The sequence below is a fragment of the Cynocephalus volans genome, chromosome 17 (assembly GCF_027409185.1).
Source record: "Cynocephalus volans isolate mCynVol1 chromosome 17, mCynVol1.pri, whole genome shotgun sequence".
In the NCBI taxonomy this organism is placed as follows: Eukaryota; Metazoa; Chordata; class Mammalia; order Dermoptera; family Cynocephalidae; genus Cynocephalus; species Cynocephalus volans.
In genome coordinates, this window is record NC_084476.1 from 12,187,814 (window position 1) to 12,214,110 (window position 26,297).

The following is a 26,297-nucleotide window of genomic DNA, read 5'->3' on the forward strand; positions in this document are numbered from 1 at the left end:
ATATCTTTAAAAAAAAAAACATCCTAGGGTAATCAGTCAGGTTTAGGAACCATAGCTTTATGCTATTTTTGACTAGCTTTACTCTTTACCAGGAGAGTTAATTCTTTTTTCATAATGGGAGGGATCCATTATAGAAGAATATTTGGATTTCTCAGCATGATTTTTTTTATATATATATATATATATATTTTTTTTTTTTTTTTTTTTGGTGGCTGGCTGGTACTGGAGTTGAACCCTGGACTTTGGTGTTATTAGCAACATGCTCTAAGCAACTGAGCTAACTGGCCAGCCCTCAGCTTGATTTTAAAATAAGGCATATGTCTCATCTTTGAGATTGGTTTCAAAAGATTGTAGATAGTTTTTGGGTGGTGGTGAAGGTGGGTTTCATAAATTTTTCTCTTACTCTATGGCTATTTTATAATTTTGCAGTTTGCATTTCATCTCCTTAAGTATGAGAAACTTACTCTCTATATTACAAGAATACAGACCACTAAACTTCAGCTTCAAGCAAGTTTGTATAAAAACAGCTAGATCACTGCTTCTAAACTTAATGTGCATATAAATCATCTGGAGAGCTTGTTAAAATGCAGATTTTGTTTTAGTAGGTCTGGGGCAGGGCCTGAGATTCTGCCTTTCTAGGGTGATGCTGCTGCTGCTGCTGGTCTGCAGATCTCATTTTTAGGAGTAAGAAGGTAGATAATAATTATATTATCCTTTGCACTTTCATCTTTGTATGGATTACTCTGCCTGGGGCATGTTTTGGTGCTGTTTAATTTCACCAAAGGTTGACTAATACGTTTTAATTAGATTGGATTATGTAACCATTTCTTGCTTTTTCCCATATTCTCCAAGGTTGTAGTACTGTGTATAGCTTAACGTTTTTAGTTTCAGGCTTTGGAAATGGATAAAAGAAGTGAAGTGTCAGAAGCAGTTTAATTTTTATTGAATCATTAAATCTGCAGCAGTAAAATTGGTTTATCTGCTTGAGGTAGCCTGAACTACAAATAGAGTGTAAGTAATTAAATTAAGAGAGACAGGGATAATGTTGAAAATCATTATTAGATATGCAGGATATACCTGTAGATTGGGGAATTTAGGTTTTGCAGGATTGAGAATGCTTTGGATAAGATATATGGCATGTTATGGCTGGCTGGTTAGCTCACTTGGTTATAGCATGGTGCTGGTAACACCAAGGTCAAGGGTTCGGATCCCCTTACCAGCCAGCCATAAAACAACAACAGAAAAAGATATATGGTATGTTAAAGCAATGGTTCTTATCTGGGGGTGATTTTACCTCTCAGGGCACATTTGGCAGCATCTGGAGACATTTGTAGCTGTCACAACAGGTAGGGTGGTGCTACTGGCATCTAGTGGTTAGAGGCTAGGGATCCTAGTAAACACTCTATAGCACACCGGACAATCCCTATAACAAAGAATTATTTGTCCCAAAATGTCAGTAGTGCCAAGTTTGAGAATTCTTATATTAGAGAATTTTCACAAGTACTTTATTTTTTAAATTAAAAATAATACAGAAAATACAAATATAAAATATCATCCATATTCCCACCAATCAAATTTAACACATGTTAACATTTTGTCATATTTGATTTTAAGCTTTTGGTTTAAGAAATATCACTCCATTATTTTGGGGAAAACAATACACAATTATTATTTTGAATTCAAACAATGTAGAAAGCTCAAAGATGAAAATAATGAAGCTATCCCACATCTCACCACCCAGAAATAACTATCATTAACACTAGGTGAACAATATCCCAGTTATCTTTCTGTGCATATTACAGATAGAAGAATAGAGAGAAATGCTTTTATAAAATTGGGAGCTATTATAAATGTACTAACAACAACAACAAAAAACTTTTTCTTATGAAAAATTTTAAACTTACAGAAAATCAAATAGAATAGAATAGTTGGTCCCCACATGCTTATCACCTAACTTCTACAATCATGAATTCATGGTCAATTTTATTTCTTCTCTCCATACCCACTCACCTGACCCCTGAGTATTCTGAAGCAAATCGAAGACATCACATCATTTCATCTATAAATATTTCAGTATGTGTCTCTAAAACATGAGGATTCTTTTTTTTTTGAGCCATTATCAGACATAATTACCAATTTCCCTGATTTATTTTCTCCTCCTTCTCCCTCTTCCTCTCTCTTCCTCTTTATTCCCCTCTCTCTCACTGTATTTTCTTCCAAATGGGTTTTTTGTTTCTAATGAGTTTGTATGTAATGAAAGAGCACCCATTCCACAAAGAAAGATTAAAATGGATGCTACATAAGCCAAAACAAAAGGTATCTGCAACAAATACTTTTTGCAAATACTTTTCTAGAATGTCTTGGAGGCACCTTGTAAAATAATAACTACTTTTGTTTTTTGTTTTTACTACACCTGTTTTTCAAACTGCCTTTCTCATCTTTTCTAATGTTTCACTGAGATATCTTCCTGCTTTGCTATAGCAATGGGCTCTGTGGTCTACCGACAGGAATGTACCTGAGGATTCATTACTTAACTGGTGGTAAGCTTCTTGAGAGCAAGGACCAGGTCCTACCAACTTTCTGCCAGATACCTTTAGCATGTCTTCAATATTTGTTGAATGCCTCAGGTGAAGTAGGCAATTGTCTAGTCATATTCTCTTGTTTTCTTCTAACACTTACGTATAGGGTGACATGTGTCCTGGTTTACCAGATGCAGTCTCAATTTTTGCACAGTGTTGATGTAATTATTAATAATGCCCTTTTCATTTACAGAATTGTCCTAGTTTAGACGGTAAAGTAGATGATAATCCTACTTATGTAACATTTAATGTGTGTGATTTACTACATTCATTCTCATTTAATCTTCATGATAACACTGAGAAGCAGACCTTATTATTATCCCATTTTACATATGGGGAAGTTGAGGCACAAAGAGATCAAATAATTGGCTAAGATCAGGTGGCTATATTTGAGTTAGTAAGTGGCAGAGCCAGGATTTGAGTGCAGGCAGTTTAGCGCCAGTGCTCTTACCCCCGTGCCATGTTGCCTCTGTGCTAGTTGCAAGTATATCTGTTTTTGTAGAATACAAGCTGATCTACGAGTAGTCTCCTGATAATTAATCTGCATAGTTTTAGATCAGAAGGCTAGCTAAGGCTTTGGAAATTGAAGGGTTTCCTTTGTCTTCACAAAATCCTTGTACGTTCCATATGTACTGCTAGGCCAATCGATTATAGGCTTCTTTCTCAGAAGATTGAACATTCACCTTTTTTCATTCTCATAATGTCAAGTTTTGTCATTCCCTCTGACACTCTCAGGTGATGAACCTTTCCCACTCCTGGAGATTCTCAAGTAAGTTCCTGCCACAGTCACTTTTCCTTAGTTCTGACACCTTTGGTGTCTTAAATTCACACCCACACACACCCACACACATTCAGTCACTCTTCAGCACCTAGAACAGTGCCTGCCGTATAGCAGACACATGTAAACTTTTTTCGCTGCCTTTGATTAGTTGGTATTTTGAAGTTCTCTAGGAACAAGATGCTTGGAAGAAGTTATTTCACACAGCTCCTGCTTTCAAGTTAGGAGCTAATGAATGTACACAAATACCTATGATATAAGGCAACTGAGCTGTATGAGTAAAATGACTTCAGAGTTCAGAGATAAACAAGTTGTTTTTGGCAGGGGTGATCAAGAAGAGTTTTTTTTTTTTTTTTTTTTTTTGGCGTTTTTTCGTGACCGGCACTCAGCCAGTGAGTGCACCAGTCATTCTTATATAGGATCCGAACCCGCGGCGGGAGCGTTGCCGCGCTCCCAGCGCAGCACTCTACCAAGTGCGCCACGGGCTCGGCCCAAGAAGAGTTTTATGGAGGTTGCATCAGTAAAATAACTTTTAAATTGGCTAAAAAATTACTGCCTCCTTGTCTAAGGACAGGCCTTAAGTGTGCCAGGAGTAGAGGCTCGACAGAAGAATGAGACTTGATCAACATCTGGGAGAAGAGGATTTGATCAATTTGACTTGGTCCTCTTGTGACAAATCCTCAGTCAGCAGTCTTGCTTTGTTTTTATGATATCATCATCATCATGGCACTTTATTTTTTTTTTGAACATTTAAAAAAATTTTTTCATTTACACATTATAATGTACATACTTATGGGCTACAATCTGATATTTCCATACATGTATATGTTGTATAGTAATAGGGTCAGGGTAGTTAATGTATCAATCACCTCATGCATTTATCATTTCTTTGTGGCAAAAACATTCAAAAACCTCTCCTCTAGCTGTTACATAATGTATAAAACTTAACTGTTGACCATAATCACCCTACCCTACAATAGAATATCAGAACTTTTTCCTTCTACCTAATTGTAATTTTGTACCCATTAGCCAGTCTCTCCCTCTTTTCCTTCCTCCTGCCTTTCCCTCTCAGTCTTTGGTAACCACTGTTCTATTCTCTGCCTTTATTTTTTTATTTTATTTTATTTTATTTTTTAACAATAAATGATTATCATTTTTATTACAAATGATTTTATTCCAAATTTTAAAAAAGAAATCAACAAAATAGTGTTATAAGTGAATCATAAAGAACATGATGCATGCTTACAATACAACATGAAAGAAGCAGAAGACAAAACCTAAATAAAGTCATAATTTTACATGGCACTTTTTAACCTTTTATGTGCTTATGCCTGGCATAAGCAGCGGGAACAGATGGAACTCCTTAGCAGCAATGAACTTTTTTAAATGTGGAAGCCTAATATTGTTATTTGATTTTTTAACCTTTAAAGTCTATTGATATTCAAAAGGTATTTTTCCTTAATAAAAACATTGCTTGCTTTTATTATAATATAATTACATTTGTTTTTATACTTTTTTACATAATATTCTAGTAAGAAAAAATGGTTCCATTTGAGTAGAATTTATCACAGTTGTCTGGTAAGATAGGGTAGTGTTCATTATACTCACTTTACAAATGAGGAAACTGAAGTTACATTAATCTGTAAGCTGTGTGACTTTGGGGGAAACAGCACAATTGTGACTTGTATTTGGGTCTTCAGAATCCAAATCCAGTGTATATCACATGGCCTTATATTAACTTATTAGATTTTTTAAAATTTATCAGTGTTGAGATAAAGAACAATGAAAGTTGTGATTATCTCATACTATAACCCCCTTTTAGTGAATGTCATTATGGAATCTAGTTTAATGAGTTAGTGTATTCTCATTTCTCCATGGACAGGCCTTTTAATACAGCTTTGATGATTGTAGACATAATAAATTCTACTGAGAGGGAAATCCTGAAGGGACTGTAGGTGGCCTATATGGTACCTTTGTGCAAATTAGGAAAAGGCAGCCCCTCTAGGTGGACCAAAGTGCCCCCTTTGGATGGTCAGTCAGAGAAAGGCTGGTCCAGCCCCACTCCAGGAAGCTGGGCCTGGAGAATGACTGTCTAGGTTTTAGTCTCTACTCTGCCTCTTTTACTTAGCGCTCAAGAAAGCAGCAGCCATGAACCCTGTTTGTATTAAATTATTTATAAGGAACTGGGTTTTGTTAGTGTCGTATTTACAGACAGAATCTCTTGTTGTTCCTTACCACAAGTATATACCTGCCTCAGCACCTTTGCGCTCGCCCCTCTGCCTGGAACCCGATTCTCCCGATCTTCACTTGGCTCTCCTTCCATTCATCCAGGTCTCCACTCACACGTAACTCCTCACAGGTTACCTCTCCTACTGCAACTAAAACATTGCCTCAGTCACTCTCTCTCTTCCTGCTGTATTTTCTTCATGGTACTTCTTACCACTTGGATATTATATTTATTTTATTTTATTTTTGTCTTTCTACTAGAAAGTACACTCTGAAAGCAGGGATTTTGCGTGTTTTGTTTTCTGCTGTATTCCAGCAACCTAGGAAAAGATCTGGCACATAGAAGGCGCTCAATATTTGATGAATGAATAAACTAACACTGATTTGTAACTCGTGGTATAAATTACCAGTTTTAATGTTTTCTACCTTTTATTGACTATTTATGAGCACTGTCATACCATAATGTTATGAATATTATCTAATTTGAATCTTCATAATGGCTATATGAGGGGTAAATAGTATAATCTCCATTTTGCAGCTAAAGAAATCCCAAAGCTAAGAAAAGTTAAATAACATGCCCGAAGTCAAATATCCAGTAATTAGAATCATTCCTTGAGAGGTAGATTTGATAACCAAAATTCATTTTTTAAAAACATTGTTTTAGAGATTGTTTTGGGTGTTACAATTTTTTTTCCAAAGAGTGATTTCCAGTTACTGGGGGAGGTACTTTTACTTATAATCGTAAAAAACACTACTATGTTTTAAGGGAGAGGAGAGGTAGGGCCCGTGGGATTTGAACATTGGGTTAACGGGATCAGACAACCCTGTTCTGTAACCTTTGCACTCTTATTTAGGGCTATTGATCTTAAGAGTGCCTTGGGAAGAAAAGCGTGGCTTTGTGTAACTCTGGACAAATAATTATCTGAGCCTGTTTTTTCATCTCTAATTCTGGTTACAATGCCTACCTTATAAGGGCGTGAAGATGAAGTAAGTATGTAAAATTGCCTGGCATAGTTTTTGGTGCTTGAGAGCTCCTGCTCTCTGCCAGTTTCTTCCTTCCCTCAGCTGCAAGTGACTAGGGATCCAAGGAGAGATGATTTCCTTTCTTGATAATTTCTCTCTTGATAAGCAATTTCAGATTTTCAGCTGCTTTTTTGGTAGGAGGTAGACAACCAAGGTACCTTTTATAATTCACATGTCATTTTGTTTATTATCACTATAATTCATGAAGTAATTTATAGCTTTGTTTAAAGTGCTGATCACAAATTCCCTTCACAAACTTTAGGGTCTAATACCTGTTTTTGTAATTGAATGTTACATGAAAGCTGAGGATCAATAACTGGGAAGCAGTCTTTACTTTGTTTCTTACGTCCTTCTCCCTGTGTTCCATGAAATGCCAAACTTTCTTTTTTTGAAGTCAACAACACAACATGTTTGCTAATGAATATAGATTTGGATGCCAATTAGAATTTCTTAAGCACCATCTTATAATTTCTATACTTGTCACCATGTCAATACAATAGTAGTGTCAAGCACAGATCCACAGAGGAAGTTTTCCTGAACTAATGAGTAATTGAAGTAGGTTAAAAAACAGACATTATTATATGAAGATGCTTTCTCTGTGTAAGTAGATTAAACAGTATGGCATTTAACTACTAACTGAAAAAATATTTACTAAGAGAAAAGAGACAATTTAAAAGAAATACAACTAACTTGCAGTAAAGTCTGAGGAGCCTTCTCAGTTACATGCTGATCTTCTCTCCCTCTTAAATATCCTATTATGCACCATATCCTGAAGCAATTAAAAAGATCACAATTTAAGCATTAATTATTGATTTAACTGAAAGGTATATAATTTAAAAATTAATTTATATAACCCCAAATAATGATATAACTAATAACGTATAACTCGTGATATGGGGAGGAGTTCCGGGAGCTATAAGAGAACTAAATCCTTATTTGCTATTGCAGAAAATCTGTAAGGTCAGAAACAGATGGATCTAGCAATTGCAAGAAAAGCTTCTTCTGTAGGACTCTAGGGGAAGCTACTAGCCAAAACAGCCAGAAGAATTTAAAGTTGCTGATGCTGGGGGTATGGGACTGGTAGGGGGAGAAGGGTGAGCCGGTGGACTGCTGCTTTTCATTTAAGTGTTTTGGGGTACTGTTGAATTTTTAACTGGTTACATAGAGTTGTGTTGCTGAATGACGGAGATACGTTCTAAGAAATGCATTGTTAGGCTTTTTTGTCATTGTGTGAATGTCATACAGTGCACTTACACAAACCTAGATGGTATAGCCTGCTACACACCTAGGCTATATGAAATAGCCTATGGCACCTAGGCTATAAACCTGTACAGCATGTTATGTACTGAATACTGTAGATAATTGTAGCACAATTGTATCTAAACATATGTATCTAAACATATATGTATATAATATGTATCTAAACATATCTACGAATAGAAATGGTACAGTAAAATTATTATATACGAGATAAAAAAAATGGTACACCTGTAAAGAGCACTTACTGTGAAGGAGCTTGCAGGACTGGAAGTTGCTCTGGGTGAGTCAGTCAGTGAGTGGTGAGTGAGTGTGAAGGCCAAGGACATTACTGTACACTACTGTTAGACTTTATTATAAACACTATAAACTTAGGCTACATGAAATTTATTTAAAAAATAATTGCGCTATGACCATATAACTATGACTTCACTAGGTGATATAAATTTTTCAGCTCTATTATAGTCTTATGGGACTACTGTTATATATATGGTTTGTCATTGACCGAAACGTCATTATGTGGTACATGACTATATTATTTTGATAAAAATAAAGGTTAACTATGACAAAATAAAAAATAAAAATATAATCAATTCAAAAAAAGTGAAGACAGGGCCAGCCCACAGCTCAGCACCCACTTGGGAGAAGTGTGGTGCTGATAACACCAAGGCCACGGGTTCGAATCCTTATATAGGGATGGCCAGTTAGCTCACTTGGGAGAGTGTGGTGCTGACAACACCAAAGCCACAGGTTCAGATCCCTATATAGGGATGGCTGGTTTGCTCACTTGGAAGAGCGTGGTGCTGACAACACTAAGTCAAGGGTTAAGGTCCCCTTACTGGTCATCCTAAAAAAAATAAATAAATAAAATAAAAAAAAAAAGTGGAGACGACCCACAGAAAGAAAAAATATATTTTCAAATCACATATCTGGTAAGGTACTTTTATTTAGAATTTATAACGTACTCTTACAACTTACTAATAAAAAGATAAATAACTCAAAAAATGGGCAAAGGATGCGAGTAGACATTTCTTCAACGGAGATGGACCAAAGGGCCATTACGCACATCATTCTCAACATCTTTTGCCATTAGGGAAATCAACAGGTGATACTGCTTCATACCCACTAGGAGGGCTAGAATCAAAAAGACAGATAATAACAAGCGTTGATGAGGATGCTGAGAAATAGGGTATTTCATACACTGCTGCATATGTAAAATAGTGGAGTTACTTTGGAAAACAGTCTGGTAGTTCCTCAAAGGTTAAACGGAATTACCATATGACCCTGAAATTATACTGTAAGATAGAGAAAAATGAAAACATATGTCTATAAAGAAACTTGTACCCAAATGTTCATAGCAGCATTATTCATAACAGCCAAAAAGTGAAAACATTCAAACTGTTCATCAGCTGATGAATGGATAAACAAAATGTGGTATATCCATACCATGGAATATTAACAGAAGAACTGTAACCCATCAGTTACTGCTTAAAGAAATAGTAACTTTTCTTTCTCTTTTGAGGAAAAGTTAATTCTTTTCTTACCTGTCATGTCAAAAGGACAAAATTGTAACAAAGTTAGTTTAAAGATCTCAGCTGGCTTTATTTGCAATTCTAGAAAATGGCAACAATTCAACCATAAAATAGAATAAGTTCCAATGAGCTGAGCAAAAGAGGTTGTTGGCTTTATAGATAGAAAAAGCACTAAGAAGGCAGAAACAAAACAAAAAGGAGATTGGTCATTTCAAAGTTACTTTCCTTGTAAGCTGGGGACAGGGAGACGAACAATGAAAAAATAACTGATTGGTTAGCATCAGGTTGCTTCAGGTTACTTCTTTGTGTAAGGGTTGAAGCAGAGGGAACTTCATTTTTTATCATGCCTATTGAAGATTTTAACTGTCCTGTTTGGGAAATTGGCTGTCTCTATCTCCTGATATCTCTGAAGGTCAGATGACAGTGTGTTTGGTGACATAGAACTTTAGCTAGGGTGACTCCATTTTTTTTTTTTTTTTTTTAAAAGATGACCGGTAAGGGGATCTTAACCCTTGACTTGGTGTTGTCAGCACCACGCTCACCCAGTGAGCGAAACGGCCATCCCTATATGGGATCCGAACCCGTGGCCTTGGTGTTATCAGCACCACACTCTCCCAAGTGAGCCACGGGCCGGCCCACCATTTTGATTTTTAGTCTGGTCTGTTGAGGCCTAGTGCAGAAGCTTAGTCCAAAACAATGGTCTCCTATAATTTTTATTTGACACGTGCTTCCAATTTATTGCAGTCAAAACATGCAGTTTATGAAAGCAGAATTGTCACAGTATGGATCATAAGTATGTTTTAATAGATTATTGTTTTTTTATTTTGCTTAGTATAAATTAGGTATAACCTAACATTTGCATGACTGACAGCCTTCTCTCAGTATGCTGAGATGTTGGTTTTGGGGACCACCCAAAAGATTTTCATGTTGTCTGTATTTATACTTTATTCACTGACCTTTGGCTGCTACTGCTGTCATTTTTGTATGTGGTTAAGAATGATGTCCGTGTGGCCCACACTTTACACACTGAGTAGGAGTAATGTCTTGGTTGGTGATTGAGGCTCCTCTTGAGTTTTTGGGTTATTATTACCAAATTGGGCTCTTGGGTCTCAAAGTCATAAAATTAATAATGCACCCAGCAGTAAAGCAAAGATAAAATAAGTCTATTTCCTTTTTAAACTTTGTTTTAACTTTGTTAAAAGAGGAGATAGACTTATGCGTAAGGTGGGTAGCTACAGGAAAGTTAGCCCCTCCAAGGACAGCTGTTCAGGGTCCTTTATAAGGAAAAGAGTTAAGGGGTGCAGGCCAACATTGTCATCCTGTGCCTCTGGTCCATTCTGTTCTTCCTGGTTATGTCATGGGCACATGCTGTTAGGGCTTTGGTCCTTGCGCCTGCTCAGTAGGTTCAAGATGATAGTGGTGTTCATTATCAGCATCCCAGGAGGGTCATTGTAGTGGTCACCTTGAAGCTTTGTGTACATGTGGGAGCTCTGAAAAGGGTCTTAAGGTTAATCTGTAACTTAATTTTTGCAATTACAGAAAACAAGCCTTGGGGAAGGGTTTTGCAACTCAGTGAATATCTGTTCCTCTCTTATCTCAGTTTATCAGGGCAGTCCATGGGGTAGTCACGTGCCCTGGGGGTCTCATGACTGAGGAGTGGAAAAGTAACTGTCCTCTGCAGGGAAAATGGAGTCAGTTTGGTTCACAGGCCTAGCCCTATTCTGTCTCATTATGAATAAATGGTTATTTAAATTGAACTACATTATATTTGACTGCTGCTTCTGTGAGTTCTCTACTTGGAGACAGTTTTTATGAATTGTTAACAATAGGCTGTTTCATGTCACATTTCCTCAGTCAGTATCCAGGGCTCATATTTTTGATGCTTTCTTTCATTTTGTGTGTTTTTGTGTTTCCTGTCCTGTTAGCTTTGTAAATAGTCCTTGCACATGTCTTGCTTATATATATATATATATATATATATATATTTTTTTTTTTTTTTTTTTAGATGACTAACTTATTAACTGGACCTTAGCTTTCCATCTGTATTAGAGAGTCTAGATTTTATCAGGTTTGTGTTTAAATCAGATCATAGTGGACACACTGTAGTATGTGCTTTGGTTTGAACCTGGGGACCAGCATAACCCAAGCCTGGAATTTTAAGACATTCCATCTATTCTTTGCCACTGCAAGAAGTAATAACTATTTATCCTGAAAAAAAAAGTGAGAATTAGGGCACATTTTATAAGAGTCCAGGAAATTGAGAACATTTGGAAGAATAGAAGCCTGTAATCTGGGAAATATAAAGCTATTTGACTATTCATAAAGGGGGAAAAACTTCCAGAGTTTTAAAATCCTATAATCTTCATTTGATTTACATTACGTTTATTTTTTTAAATGCTATTGTATAAATGTCTTGTTGCTGCATAAAATAAACTGGTGTGATAGACATTTCTCCAAAGATATAAAAGTGGCCAATAAGCACATGAGAAGACGCTCAGCATCACTCATCACTAGGGAAACGCAAATCAAAACTACGATGAGCTTCCACTTCACACCCTTTCAGATGGCTATTATTAAAAACCAAACCAAAACAAAACAAAACAAAAAAACAGAAAATAACAAGTTTTAGTGAGGTTATAGAGAAGTTGGAACTCTGGCGTATTGGTGGTAGGAATATAAGATGGTATAGCCACTGTGGAAAACAGTGTGGTGGTTCCTTAAAAAATTACAAATGGAATTACCATATGGTCCAGCAATTCCACTTCTAGGTATATACCCAAAAGAATTGAAAGCAGGGTCTTGAAGAGATATTTGTGTACCCATGTTCATAGCAGCAGTATTTGCAGTAGCTAAAACATGAAGCAACCCAAGTGTCCATCCAGAGGTGAATGGGTGAGCAAAATATGGTATATACATATAATGGAATATTATTGAGCCTTAAAAAGGAAGGAATTACTGACATATGCTACACCGTGGATGAACCTTGAGGACATTATACTAAGTGAAATAAGCCAGTCACAAAAAGACAAATACTATCCAATTCTACTTATATGAGGTATTTAGAGTAGTAAAGATCATAGAGGCAGAAAGTAGGCTGGTGGTTGCCAGAGGGTGGGGGGAGGGGGAAATGGAGATTTAGTCAATGAATTTCATTGAGTATATAATTGGGTATAGAATTTCAGTTTTACAAGATGAAAAGAGTTATGGAGATAAATTGTGATGGTTGCACATTATGAATGTATTTAATACTACTGAGCTGCACTTAAAAATTGTTAAGAAGGTAAATTTTATGATATGTGTGAAAAAAAGTTTTAAAAAGTGATAGGAATAAAATTTCAAAAGCTGTTTTCTGCATTTTTCATTTTTTCTATTTTATTCCTTCATTTATGCTCTCAATTATTAAACACAGTTTTCTTTGATTTTTTGTTGTTTTCATACATCAGAATGATATCCTTAATACAGTTAGTTGGGCAAGAGAAGAAAATTTTAACGTATTTTCCCAGTAATAAGAATCTCTTCTTTACTACCCTTTGTCTCTTGCCTTCTTTAGTTTTCCTTTCTGCCACTGGCATTGAAACAGATATAAGCACATCTGTGTGCCCTAAGTAGGGAAAGTAATTTGTTTCTTTCCCCTGAATACCACAGCTAGTGACAACTCAGTTCCCTCAGTCAGTCTGGACAAATTGTAGCAGTGTCCTGGTGTGGCTGAACTAGAGAAAATGCAGAATGCACAGGGTGGAATCCATATCCACTGTGATTAGCCAGCACTCGCTCTGCCCTCTGTTTTGCCCAACTGTGTGCTCTCTTTTTTTCCTGGCTTTTTTCCTTTCACTGCAGTGCTTTCTGTTAGGCCTTGCTGTGTCTCAGTTGAATTAGTACTGGAATTTGCATGTTTGTGTGTTATATGAACACATCTCTTTTTACACATTTGGTAGGCAAAATGATATTGTTATAGACTCCTGGACAGTATTGTACAAATTGCCTTCTGTCTGAATATCAGTGCTGCTCCGTGCCCTAACTCCTTTGGCTTCTTTTTCTTAAACTCTTTTGTCCTCATGGTGTTATTCAGTTTCTTAATACATTAATCAGTGAAGTTTGTTACCTATGCATTTCTCTTCCAATTATTATTACAACATGCAATTTAACTTCATAAACATGTTGGAATAGGCCAGAAAAATTGCTTTCAGAAAGTGATTTGTAGAAAAAAAAAAAAATGATGGTCAGGGGCATGGCTTTGAGGGCTTTAAAAGAAGAGGAAAGTCTCTGCTCTCTGTGCTTCCACCATCTTGCAATGTGAGACCCCCGGGTCACTGTGGCCACCACCAGATGGACTTGGGACTTCCCAGTCTTAGAAACTGTAAGCAATATATTTCGTTTTTATTTATAAAAAAAGTAATAATAAAATAATTAGTGCACAATACATGATAATTTTATGCTGTTCTTAGTACACGAAGATGCTTTAGACTCTGGTAAGGACTAGCTTTTGGAGCTCTGTCGTTTGTTCATATTATAGGAATACCATCTGCACCAACAGCAGCTTCTTGTTCCTTTTACACTGAATATGGCAGAAGCATCATCGTCACTCCCCCCGCCTCCCCCCACCCCGTATGCATACTCAACATTTTTTCTACCTGGTGTTTTTCAGGTTTTGCTGTTTTTTGTTTTTGTTTTTGGCGGCTGGCCATTACAGGGATGGAACCCTGGACCTTGGTGTTATCAGCACCATGCTGTAACCAACTGAGCTGACCAGCCAGCGCTATGCTGTTTCTGAGTGATTTATAACAATTTTGGAGTACATTGTAATTTACAGGGCAGTTTCATATCCCTTAGCTCATTTTATTGTCCAACAGCCTTTATGAGGTAGATCTTATTAATATTCCACTTTTAAAGCTGAGAAAACACATATGTGATACTGTTTTATATTCATGCATAATTATACAGCCATTCCATCTCTTTACATGTCTTTTTAAAAATCTGAGCTCATAAGAAAGTGATCTCTTGCTTAGCATGTGACTACTATGAATGCCTTCTCTTCTTTGTCAGAATACATTTTTTATTCTATTCCTATTTCATTTCCGATGTTCTTCATTCTTTTTTCACCCTTTTGAGTCTAATCAATGTTATTCCTTATCTTTTTGGAACATCACCAACTGCATATTAATAATGATGGTGCTATTAGACATCATGTAGTGTTTTTAAACTTTAACACCTAATAATCTCATTTTTATCTTCACAACAGTTATCTGTGGCAGGCAGGGCAAGTGTAAATTGCTTGGTTTTGTGGATTAAAAACCTGCAGCTCAAAGTGTTAGTGAAAGTTTTTTAGTTTATGATCACATAACTAGTAAGTGTTAGGAATAGGAGTACTCGGGCTTCTCTCTTAGTCCAGTACTCTTCCTACTGCTGTTAGGGACTCTGCTTTGTGTTACCTGATATAATGTAATACAGACATATCATTTCCTCTCAACATTTCTTTCAAACTTTCATATTGCCAACCACTTACGCAGTATTAAATCCACAGTGGCAGTTTCTCTTGTTGCTTTGACAAAAGACTTCCTATAAAAAGAAATTGTCAGGGAGGGTTAATAATTTGCCTAATGTTCTGTATCAAGCAGAATAATTCTTTGAGCAGTTGTCCCCACTCATTGCTGTTTTGCTTGTTTGCCTATTTTGTAATCTGTGTAAGGACTCTGTCATTGTAGTATGTATCTGTGATTAGTTTCCTAGGCCTGCCGTAACAAATGAAAGGGTATTGAACTTCATTAGTCATCACAAATGCAAATTAAAGCCAAAATGAGAAATGACAAACTGGATGGCTTAAAACAACAGAAATTTATGCTCTTACAGCTCAGGAGGCCAGAGTCCAAAATTAAGGTGTTGCAGAGTTGGCTCCTTAGAGGCCCAGAAAGAGAATGTGTCCCATGCCTCTCTCCTAGCTTCTGATGGTTGCCAGCAATCCTTGGCATTCCTTGGCTTGCAGCTGCATAATTGTAATCTCTGCCTCCATCTTCACATGGCTGTATTCCTTCTGTGTCTGTGTCTTCAGATGGCATTCTCCTCTCTTTGTCTCTGTCTCTTCTCTTATAAGGACAGCAGTCACATTGGATTAAGGGCCCACTCTGCTCCAGTATGACCTTGTCTTAACTTACATCTTGATTATATTTGCAAAGACCCTCTTTCCACAGGTCACATTTACAGGTACCAGGGATTAGGACTTCAGCATATCTTTTGGGGGGACACAATTCAACCCACAACCATATATGTCCCCCCCCTTTGGGGGGGTCTCTACTTTTATTCTTACCCATGTGGTATTCCCATAAATGTCTATCAAACTGACCTTGTTTATATGTTTCCATATGTTTTTCCCAAATAATGTATGATTTATTTATATAAAATTTCATTGTCTTTTTTTTGTGTGTGTGTGTGTGCTTGGCTGTTACGGGGATCTGAACCCTTGACCTTGGTGTTATTAGCACCACACTCTAACCAAGTGAGCTAACTGGCCAGCCAAAATTTCATTAAGTTTTAATTTGCCATTTATTTTTTAGTAAACCAATGAGATTGTATTTGGTTCCTTATGCTAAGATTATGTTAAAATTATCAGATGATAATTTATAAACATTGGAGGATATAAGAACTGTTTATATAATAGGATTTTGGCTTATAATTTTGCTTTTTTTTTGTTTAGCCCTTCTATGGTTTTGGTGTCAAGGTTATGTTAATCTCATTAAAATTATTGTTGGGAGAGAAGTACAATAATCCTTTATCCTCAGGGGATAAGTTCCCAGACCCCCATGGATGCCTGAAACCACAGATACTACCAAACTCTATATATACTATTTTTTTCTTATACATACATATCTATGATGAAGTTTAATTTATAAATTAGGCATAGTACTTTTGCACTTTGGGGCCATTACTAAGTAAAATAAGGGTTTCTTCCTTCCTCTTCCTTTCTTCTTTTCAAGCCTTTTAATACAAGAATAACAGTTAGAAAATGCACAAATAATAAATAAGTAGCTCAGTGAATTTGCACAATGTTGACTCCAGGTCAAGAAATACAATATTGCTCACACTCCTATCACTTGTTTCCTATGTATTCTTTAAAAGTAACCACTATCCCATAACTGGATATCCATATGCAGGAGAATGAAACTAGATCCATACCTCTCACCATATACTAAAATCAACTCAAAATGGATTAAGGATTTAAATATACACCCTGAAACAATAAAACTTCTTAAAGAAAACATAGGAGAAACACTTCAGGAAATAGGACTGGACACAGACTTCATGAATATGACCCCAAAAGCACGGGCAACCAAAGGAAAAATAAACAAATGGGATTATATCAAACTAAAAAGCTTCTGCACAGCAAAAGAAACAATTAACAGAGTTAAAAGACAACCAACAGAGTGGGAGAAAATATTTGCAAAATATACATCTGACAAAGGATTAATATCCAGAATATATAAGGAACTCAAACAACTTTACAAGAAAAAAACAAGCAACCCAATTAAAAAATGGGCTAAAGAGCTAAGTAGGCATTTCTCTAAGGAAGATATACAAATGGCCAACAGACATATGAAAAAATGCTCAACATCACTCAGCATCCGGGAAATGCAAATCAAAACCACACTGAGATACCATCTAACCCCAGTTAGGATGGCTAAAATCCAAAAGACTCTGAACGATAAATGCTAGCGAGGTTGTGGAGAAAAAGGAAATCTCATACATTGTTGGTGGGACTGCAAAATGGTGCAGCCTCTATGGAAAATGGTATGGAGGTTCCTCAAACAATTGCAGATAGATCTACCATACGACCCAGCTATCCCACTGTTGGGAATATACCCAGAGGAATGGAAATCATCAAGTCGAAGGTATACCTGTTCCCCAATGTTTATCGCAGCATTCTTTACAATAGCCAAGAGTTGGAACCAGCCCAAATGTCCATCATCAGATGAGTGGATACGGAAAATGTGGTATATCTACACAATGGAATACTACTCAGCTATAAAAACGAATGAAATACTGCCATTTGCAACAACATGGATGGACCTTGAGAGAATTATGTTAAGTGAAACAAGTCAGGCACAGAAAGAGAAATACCACATGTTCTCACTTACTGGTGGGAGCTAAAAATTAATCTATAAATTCACACACACACACACACACACACACACACAAAACCGGGGGGTGGGGAAGAAGATATAACAACCACAATTACTTGAAGTTGATACGACAAGCAAACAGAAAGGACATTGTTGGGGGGGAGGGGGGGAGGGAGGGAGGTTTTGGTGATGGGGAGCAATAATCAGCCACAATGTATATCGACAAAATAAAATTTTAAAAAATAAAAATAAAAATAAATAAAAGTAACCACTATCCCAAACAGTCTATCAAATACCATAGTTTAGTTTTGTCTGTCTTATACTTTGTATTTTGGAATCACGTGGTATGTATTCTTTTGTGTTTGCTTTCTTTCACCCAACATTATGTTAGGGTCATCCATGTTGTTGCAGGTGGGTCTAGTGTGTTCATTTTCATTACACAGTAGTATTCCACTTATCCATTTCATTGTTGAATATTTGCTTGCTAATAGGTTTTGGTGATTTAAGAATTGTGCTTCTGTGAAGATTCTTATAAATGTCTTTTGGTGTCCACAGGTTGCATATCTGTTGGTATATAGCTAGTTGATGAGTCAAAGGGTTTGTTTTAGTAGGTTCTGCTAAATAGTTTTCTAGTTGTTCCTGTTCCATTCTTCTAACACTTAGGATTGTCATTTTTTAAATATTGAGATGTTCTGGTGGATATGTAGTAGTATCTCACTTTGGCTTTAATTCGCATTTCTCTCACAACACATGAAGTTCAGTTACCCTTTTCTGTATTTATTGGCCATTTGGATATCTCCTTTGTGAGTGACTGACTAATCAAGCCTTTTTGCTTAGTTTTCTGGTCTTTTTTTTCTTACTGATTTATAGGGGTGCTTCATTTATTTTGGTTACAAGTCTTTTTTCAGATACATATGTTGCAAATATCTTCTTTTACTCTGTGGCTTGCCTTTTCACTTTCTTAGTGATGTCCTTTAATAGACACAATTTTTCATTTTTAAAGTTGTACCATTTTTCCTTCATCGTGAGTACTTTTGGTGACCTGTTTAAAAAATCTTTCTTTACCCCCAAATCATGAAGATAGCCTCTCATATTATCATCTAAGAGCTATTTTATTTTACCTTTTACCTTTACATCCACAGTCCACCTGGATTTAGTTTTTGTCCACGGTGTATGTAGAGATCAAGATTGATGTTTTTCTTTTAATTTAGATATCCAGTTGACTCAGCACTGATTTTATTTGGTTGGTTGTTGTTTTGGTTTGGTTTTGGTGGCTGGCCAGTACAGGGATCTAAACCCTGGACATTGGTGTTATGAGCACGATGCTCTAACCAAGTGAGCTAACCAGCCAGCCCATGTTTTTTGTTTTTGATAAAATCATTTTTTTCTCATTGCTCTACAGTGCCACCTTTGATATAAATCAAGTGTCCATGTATATGTGGGTCTGTTTCTGGACTCTGTTCTGTCACGTTGGTCTGTTTTCCTTTCTTTGAAGCAATACCAGTCTTCAGTCCTAGAGCTTTAAAAAAGTCTTGACATCTAGTGGAATAAGCCCTCTCACCTTGTTCTTTTTCAAGATTATCTTAATTCTTGTTAGCTCTTTACATTTCCATATAAATTATAGAATTGATATTTCCCTTTGTGCAAGTCTATTGGGATTTTGGTTGGTATTACATTGAATCTGTAAATCAATTTAGGAAGAATTAGTGTCTTTATAATTTTGAGGCTTCCAGTCAATGAACATAACTGTATGCTGCTTTGTGTTGCTTCTCTCCCCACGGATTTGTCACTCCACTTCTCTTGGGTGACGGAGATGCAAAGGATTACTCAAAGCCCATCTTTTCTGAGCAGTGAGAGGCCCCAAAGTGGTTAATCTCCCACCGGATCCCTCAAGCGAGAGGGATCCCTTCCTTGGGAAATTATCGCCAAATTGGGGTTCTCTTCCTGCATTTATTTTCCAGACCAGGAAGTTACAGGAAGAGAACAAAGGTGGGGTTATGGTTTAACAATATAGGCTGGTAACTTTCAGTGAAACAAGCCAGATGACATTCCAGTAGACAATTAAGTGATCTGATTAACATAAGCTTGATCTTAGCAAACATTCCTTCTTATAGCAATTTCTCAGTATCTTTACATAACAATCAGTAACTAGTCTGTCCTTAAGCCAGCAACCTGCTGTGCCACAAATCTTTATCTCACACCAGAGACTTGTAGCCTGAGGAAAATTTCCAGTTCTCTGCAAGGTCCATATTTGAAACTGCAAGACTTTGGAAAACCAGGCCCTGTGAAGTACAAATGCTTTATAGTATATTCCACAACTGTAATTTTCTATGTCTTCTTTAATTTGTTTCTCAGTGATTTACAGTTTTCTGTGATGAGGTCTTGCACATCTTCGTTATATTTATTCCTAGTTACTTGATATTTTTTGGTGCTATTGTAATTGTATTTTTAAAGTTTTACTTTCTAATTATTTGTTCTTGGGAATATAGAGATGCAGTTGACCTTTATATGTTGACCTTATATCCAGCAATGTTACTAAACTCACTGGTCAATTCTGATCATTTATATGTAGATTCTTTTGAAATTCCTATGGAAATGTTTATATGATTTACAAATAATGACAGCTTTATATCTTTCTTTTTTTAGTCCTTGCACTCTTTCTTTTTTCTTTTTCCTTTTTTCATTATTCAACACTGTACCAGAGGTCCTGGTGACAGCAGACATTCACAGTGTCAAGGGGAAAGATATTAACATTTTGATACCAGAGGAGAGGATCTGGGGAGGCCCGAGAGTGGGCCTCAACCCACCTGGTCTTCTTACCATGTTCTTGACTCTGCCACAGGAAAGAATTCAAGAGCAGAGTCACAGAAGAAAGTGAAAACAGGTTTAATATAGAGAATAAGAAATACAGACTGCACAGGAAAAGTATGGCCTATTTCCAGAGACTGAGCAGCAGCCGCAGCAAATTTAATACAAAGAAACATACTTCACAGTCAAAGTCTGGGCAGGCTCAAGAGTGAGCACAACCTGCTGAAGGCAAGTTTGATTCAAAAAGTAAGAAATACACACCCCAAGCGAAATGGGGCCTGACCCCAAGAGAGTGAGCAACAGCCCCATCTTCTTCCTGGATTTGACTTCTAGTTTCTCTATCTGTGCATATTTATGCTGTCTAGTTAATAGTCAGCTAAGGGGGTAGTTCCTAGTTATGCAGCCTAGTCCTGCACATGCTCAATTGATCTCTTTTAGAGCATGCTCATTCCACCACATGCTCTCTAGTGCCTCTTGTGGAAGGTCATTTAAGGAGTAAACTCCTTTTTTACTGAAGATGCTTGGCCACCAAGATTACATAAATCTGTCCACTGTGTTCTCAGTCTCCACATGCTGGTGCTGAAAATGGGTGCTACAGGCTAGGACTAAGGGGTGGAGCCTGAGTCCAAGGGGAGTGGTTTGAGACCCAGGGGAGTGGCCTGAAACATGATCTCAGGTGTACCAAGCACCTCCTATCTTAATTTCAGCAAAAAGTAAGAGTTTTGCTGTAGTTTTAAAATGCATATTTTTTATGAAATTAAGGAAATTCCCTTTCTTTTTCCTAGTTTGCTGCATTGTTTTTTATTTCTTAATTGTGATTTAGTGTTAAATTTTACCAAATGCATGTTCTGCATCTGTTGAGCAATTGTTATATGATTTTTCTCCTTCATTCTACTTATGTGGTAAATTACAGTGATTGCTTTTCCATATCAAACCAACTTTACATTCCTAAAATAAACCCAATTTTGTCATGTCCTTTTTATATGTAATTGCTGAGTTGGATTTGCTAACATTTGGTTTAGTATATTTGCATCTATATTCATTGGAGAGAATGGCCTGTAATTTTCCTTTCTCATAATATCCTTGTTAGGGTTTGGTATCAAAGTTATGTTGGTCTCATAATGAGTTGAGGAATGTTCCTTCTTTTATATTCTGTAAGGCTTTGTATAAGATTGGCATTTTTTTCCCCTTCTTTAAATGTTTTGTATAATTTGCTGGTGAAGCCATCTGGGCCTGGAGTTCTCATCGTGGGTAGGCTTTCAATTAAGCTGTCAATTTCTTTAATAGATCTAGAACTATAAAAAATTTCTGTTTCTTTTTGTATCAGGTTTAGTAAAACATGTTTCTCTTGATATTTGTCTATTTTACCTAAATATTCAAATACATGGGTATCAATCAAGTTATTCACAATATTCCTTTTACAATCTTTTTATTATCTGTAGTGATACCCCCTTCTTCATTTCTGATATTGGTTATTTTTTCTCTATTTTTTTTCTAGATCATTCTTGACAGGGTTTTATTAGTCTTTCAAAGAAACAACCTTTAGGCCGGCTCGTGGCTCACTCGGTAGAGTGCGGTGCTGATAACACCAAGGCCACGGGTTCGGATCCTATATAGGGATGGCCGGTTTGCTCACTGGCTGAGCGTGGTGCTGACAACACCAAGCCAAGGGTTGAGATCCCCTTACCGGTCATCTTTTTTAAAAAAAAAAAAGAAACAACCTTTAGCTTTGCTGATTCTATTTTATGTGTGTTTTCTATTTAATTAATTTCTTCTCTATATTTCTTTCTCTCTACTTTCTTTGGGTTTAATTGGCTGCTCTTATTGGCTATGCTTTTTCTAATCTCTTTTCTAATGTATGTCTTCAAAGGCTATGCGTTTCTCTCTTAAGCATAGATTTACTTGTCTCCATAAACTTCAATTTTCATTATCTGTCAGTTCAGAATATTTTCTAATTTTCATTATGATTTCTTTTTTGATCCATGTATTATTTAGATGGGTATTTTATAATTTCCAATCATGGGGATTTTTCCAGTTATGTTTTGGCTATTGACTTCTCACTCAGTTGCACTGTGGTCAGAAAGCATACTCTGCTTTTAATTCTTTGTAACATATCAGGACTTGTTTTATATCTAGCATGGAATCAGTTTTTATAATTGCTCCCTGTGTATGTGAAAACAAATACATATTGTGCCGTCACTAGATGCATGGTTCCCTGTATTTTAGTCAGGTCAACTTTATCAATAGGGATTTTAAAAACATCATATTTTTCTGATTCTTTTATCAGTTACTGAGGGATATGTTCTAAAATTTCCCATTAGGGCTGGATATGTCTGTTTCTTCATTTAGTTTTATCCATTTTTGTTTATATATCTTGAGGCTATGTTATTAGGTACATACAATTTTTGGAACTGCTAAATATTCATATTGAATTGAACATTTTATCACTGTAAATATTCTTCTGCTGATTTTTTGGGGCTTAAAATCAGTTTTGCCTTATAACATAGCTATATACTTCCCTTTTGGTCAATGTTTTCAAGGGTTGTATTTTCCTTACTTTTACTTTCAACCTTTTTGAATCCTTTACTCATGTAGCAGTCTTTTTCGTATATCTGATATCATAGATTTCATCATTAAATTGGGTTACTTGGTCCATTAATATTTACTGCTGCTGAAATAATTGTATTTTAATTCTGCCATCATACTCTGCTTTCTATTTGTCTTGTTTTTTTCTATATTCTTTCTTTTTTCTGTTCCTGCTTTCCTTTCAGTTGGTTTATTTAAAAAAAACCCAAAAAACAAGAAAAACTACTCTGTTGTTTTGACCTTATTAGTATTTATACAGTTTTTTTACTTTTTTTTAGTGGTTACTTTATAGATTAAATCACACTTCGTTGAGTTAAAGTTTAATAGAAACTAGTATTTTTATCACTTTCAGAATAATGCAAGGACCTTAGCACACTTTAACTCCATTTGTTCCCCCTCCAATTAGTAGACTAACATTGTTTCTATTCTACTGTAAAATACACTTATCTTTGTTTTATACTGTCAATATTCATCTAGGTTTAGTTGTGTATTTCCTTTTCCCTTGCTTCCTGTAAGTCCAAGCTTTCATTTGGAATTATTTTCCTTTGCTCAAAGGACACTATTTCCTTTAGTAAGGTTCTGCTGATGGTGGTCCCACATATTTCTTATACTCTTATTTCTATAGGCCCATTTCTTTTGCCACTTTATGCTTCAGTCTGGATATTTTCTCTGATCAGTGTTTCAGTTAACTAATTCTGATGAGTTTAGGAGCTGCATCTAATTTGCTATTAAGCTAATATTAAGGGCCGAGCCCGTGACGCACTTGGTAGAGTGCTGCGGTGGGAGCGTGGCAACGCTCCCGCCGCGGGTTCGGATCCTATATAGGACTGACCAGTGCACTCACTGGCTGAGTGCCGGTCACGAAAAAACGACAAAAAAAAAAAAAAAAAAAAAAAAAAGCTAATATTAATACATTAAGCTCTCCATTTCTGTTATTGAAATGTTCAATTCTAGAATTCCAGTTGAATATTTTAAAAAATAATTTTCAGTTCTCTGCCTAAGTTCATTTTGTTTTTTCTTATCTGAAACATACTAAGCACAGTTATCTTATAATAGATTGCATCTGATTCTTCCATTATTTACATCCTCTGTGGGTCTCTTTCTGATCTCTTTTGTTTCTCTTGATTTTTTTTTTTTTGGTCATATTGTCTTATTCTTTTGTAATTTGCCTGGTAGTTTTTTTTATCTGCGTCTTTATTTTTGTGCCAGATAGCATATATGAAAGATTTTAGTTTGCTTCTGACTGATGGCTGGGGGCTGCCAGTTAATTACAGGTCACTGTAATTCAGTCAGTACTTGCAGTAATTTAAATCTAGGTTTCAGTCCCTGTGAGACCTGATCTACTTCTAGAATATAGGCCTTTGGGGTCCTGAAAGAAAGCCTGGGAAGTTTACCAGGGCCCCTTCTCCTTGGTGGGCTCTTAACTGCCATTTTGTTTCCCTATTACTGCAAGCCTGTCAAAAGTTCCACTCATCTCCTCAGCCTCGGATATGCCTTCTGGTATAGACACATATCTTTAAGAGATCAGCTGTTTTGCTTTCCTTCTCCTAGATCTAGCTCTATAATTTTTTTTTTTTTTTGGTGGTTGGCACGGGGATCTGAACCCACAACCTTGGTATTATAAGGCTGTGCTCTAACCAACTGAGCTAACCAGCCAGCCCATCCCTGTAATTCTTAATTGTCTTGGTAACTGCAATGACAGAATTTTAAAAATTAAAAAATTTTTAAAAATTATATTCTGTGGGGGCCAGCCCCATGGCTCACTCAGGAAAGTGCGGTGCTGGTAGCTCTGAGGCTGCGGGTTTGGATCCTATATAGGGATGGCCGGTGCGCTCACTGGCTGAGTGTGGTGCAAACCACACCAAGCCAAGGGTTGCGATCCCCTTATTGGTCAAACAAAAAATTATATTCTGTGGGATTGTTGGTCCAAATTACCTAGTCTCCTATTACCAGACTACAGTGTACTTTCATATTTCTAATATTAATCTTATAAAAATTTAAAGTAATCTTAATAGGATAATACTCTTAGTGACGCTTGATTATTGTATTCCTAATGTATTCAACTTCCAGTCACATTTTTAACATATTAGACAAAATGTATGAATAAAATATATTAAATGGCCAGTTTGAATGCATAATGTAGGTAGAGAAATTGATTAGAAAAATGTCATATATTTGCTGTTTATTCACTAGGTAAATTTAGAATTCTACTGAGTAACAGGGTAGTATTTTGACTTCTTGTAATTAAAAAATTTTTAAACAAATAATTGTCATTTTTTAAAACTTTTTATGGAGTGACTGAAGAAGCCCCTATTGACTTAATCATAAGTAGGTACTATTGAGAGATTAGAGTGTCAAGAAAGATTTTACTGAAAATGGGTCATTTGGATAGTGTCTTGAACTATGAATATAAAATTGCCAGGTGAACAAAATAGGCAGGAGGAATAACATGTGAAACATTATGCTGTATAAGAGTAGAATTTGTTCACATACTTGCAAGTTTTTCAGTGTGTGGTTGGAGAGTAGGTGCCCACCAGTGTGCTATGAGATTATCTATTTTCCCACACTATTTTACACTTAAATTATTTTGATGATTTAATTGTAATCAGAAGAATTCTGTATCTTGGGGACAAAATGCTATCAGATGATATATCTAAGGTCTGTTTCTCTTTTTATTTTTGCCTACTGGGTAAATGAACATATGTATTTTTTACAGGACTGAATTTGCTCTTAAAGAAATCATGTCCTCTGGAGGTGCTGAAGATGATATCCCACAGGGAGAAAGAAAAACAGTTACAGATTTTTGTTATCTTCTGGATAAATCTAAGCAACTATTCAATGGGTTAAGGTTAGTCGACTCTCAATGCTTTAAGCTTTTTTCTAGTTCTGCATTTTTTTTCTGGCTGATGTGTGGTAAGTTTCTGAAAGTTATGGTGGAATGTTATATAAATATTTGTACTAGAAGTAATGATGATTTTTTTCTTTGAGTATTCTGGGGTGAAAAAACAATAGGAAAGTAGGATAACGTACATCGTTTTACTCAAGTTGAGAAGAGGTATTTTCTTGGATGGTTTTTAGTATATTACTCACACCGTATTAGATTTACATCTGACTTTACACGTTAGGGTGTTGACGTCCAAGGAGCCTAGGAATGCATATGCAGTTGAATGTTGAGCCTCCTGTTGCATTTTTGTGCATTTGTTTACTTTCTTGTTTCTTTTATTCTTTCTTTCTTTTTTTAGGATAAAATATCTGTTGACTAAAGTAATGTGGAGTGTTCTAGACAGTGTTATTTTTACTTTAGTTGCATGTGCCCTGAGCAGACTGTTGGCCGAAGCCATGTGTGTGTTTGTCAAAATATGTCTTTGATTGGGTATTCTTGTGTGTGGTAAATAAT

At 36.1% G+C, this 26,297-nt stretch overlaps 1 protein-coding gene and 1 non-coding gene across 2 annotated transcripts in view; both read left to right on the forward strand.

Moving 5' to 3' along the window:
- Window positions 1–26,297, forward strand: part of SCAI (suppressor of cancer cell invasion) — a 141,875-nt gene that overhangs the window by 36,458 nt on the left and 79,120 nt on the right. The window contains exon 3 of the mRNA XM_063082207.1: window positions 25,617–25,748. Coding sequence (XP_062938277.1) covers window positions 25,617–25,748 — 132 coding nt within the window. The remainder of the gene's footprint in view (window positions 1–25,616; window positions 25,749–26,297) is intronic.
- Window positions 1,149–1,223, forward strand: TRNAT-GGU (transfer RNA threonine (anticodon GGU)). The gene has a single exon. It is a non-coding gene; the product is annotated as a tRNA-Thr (tRNA).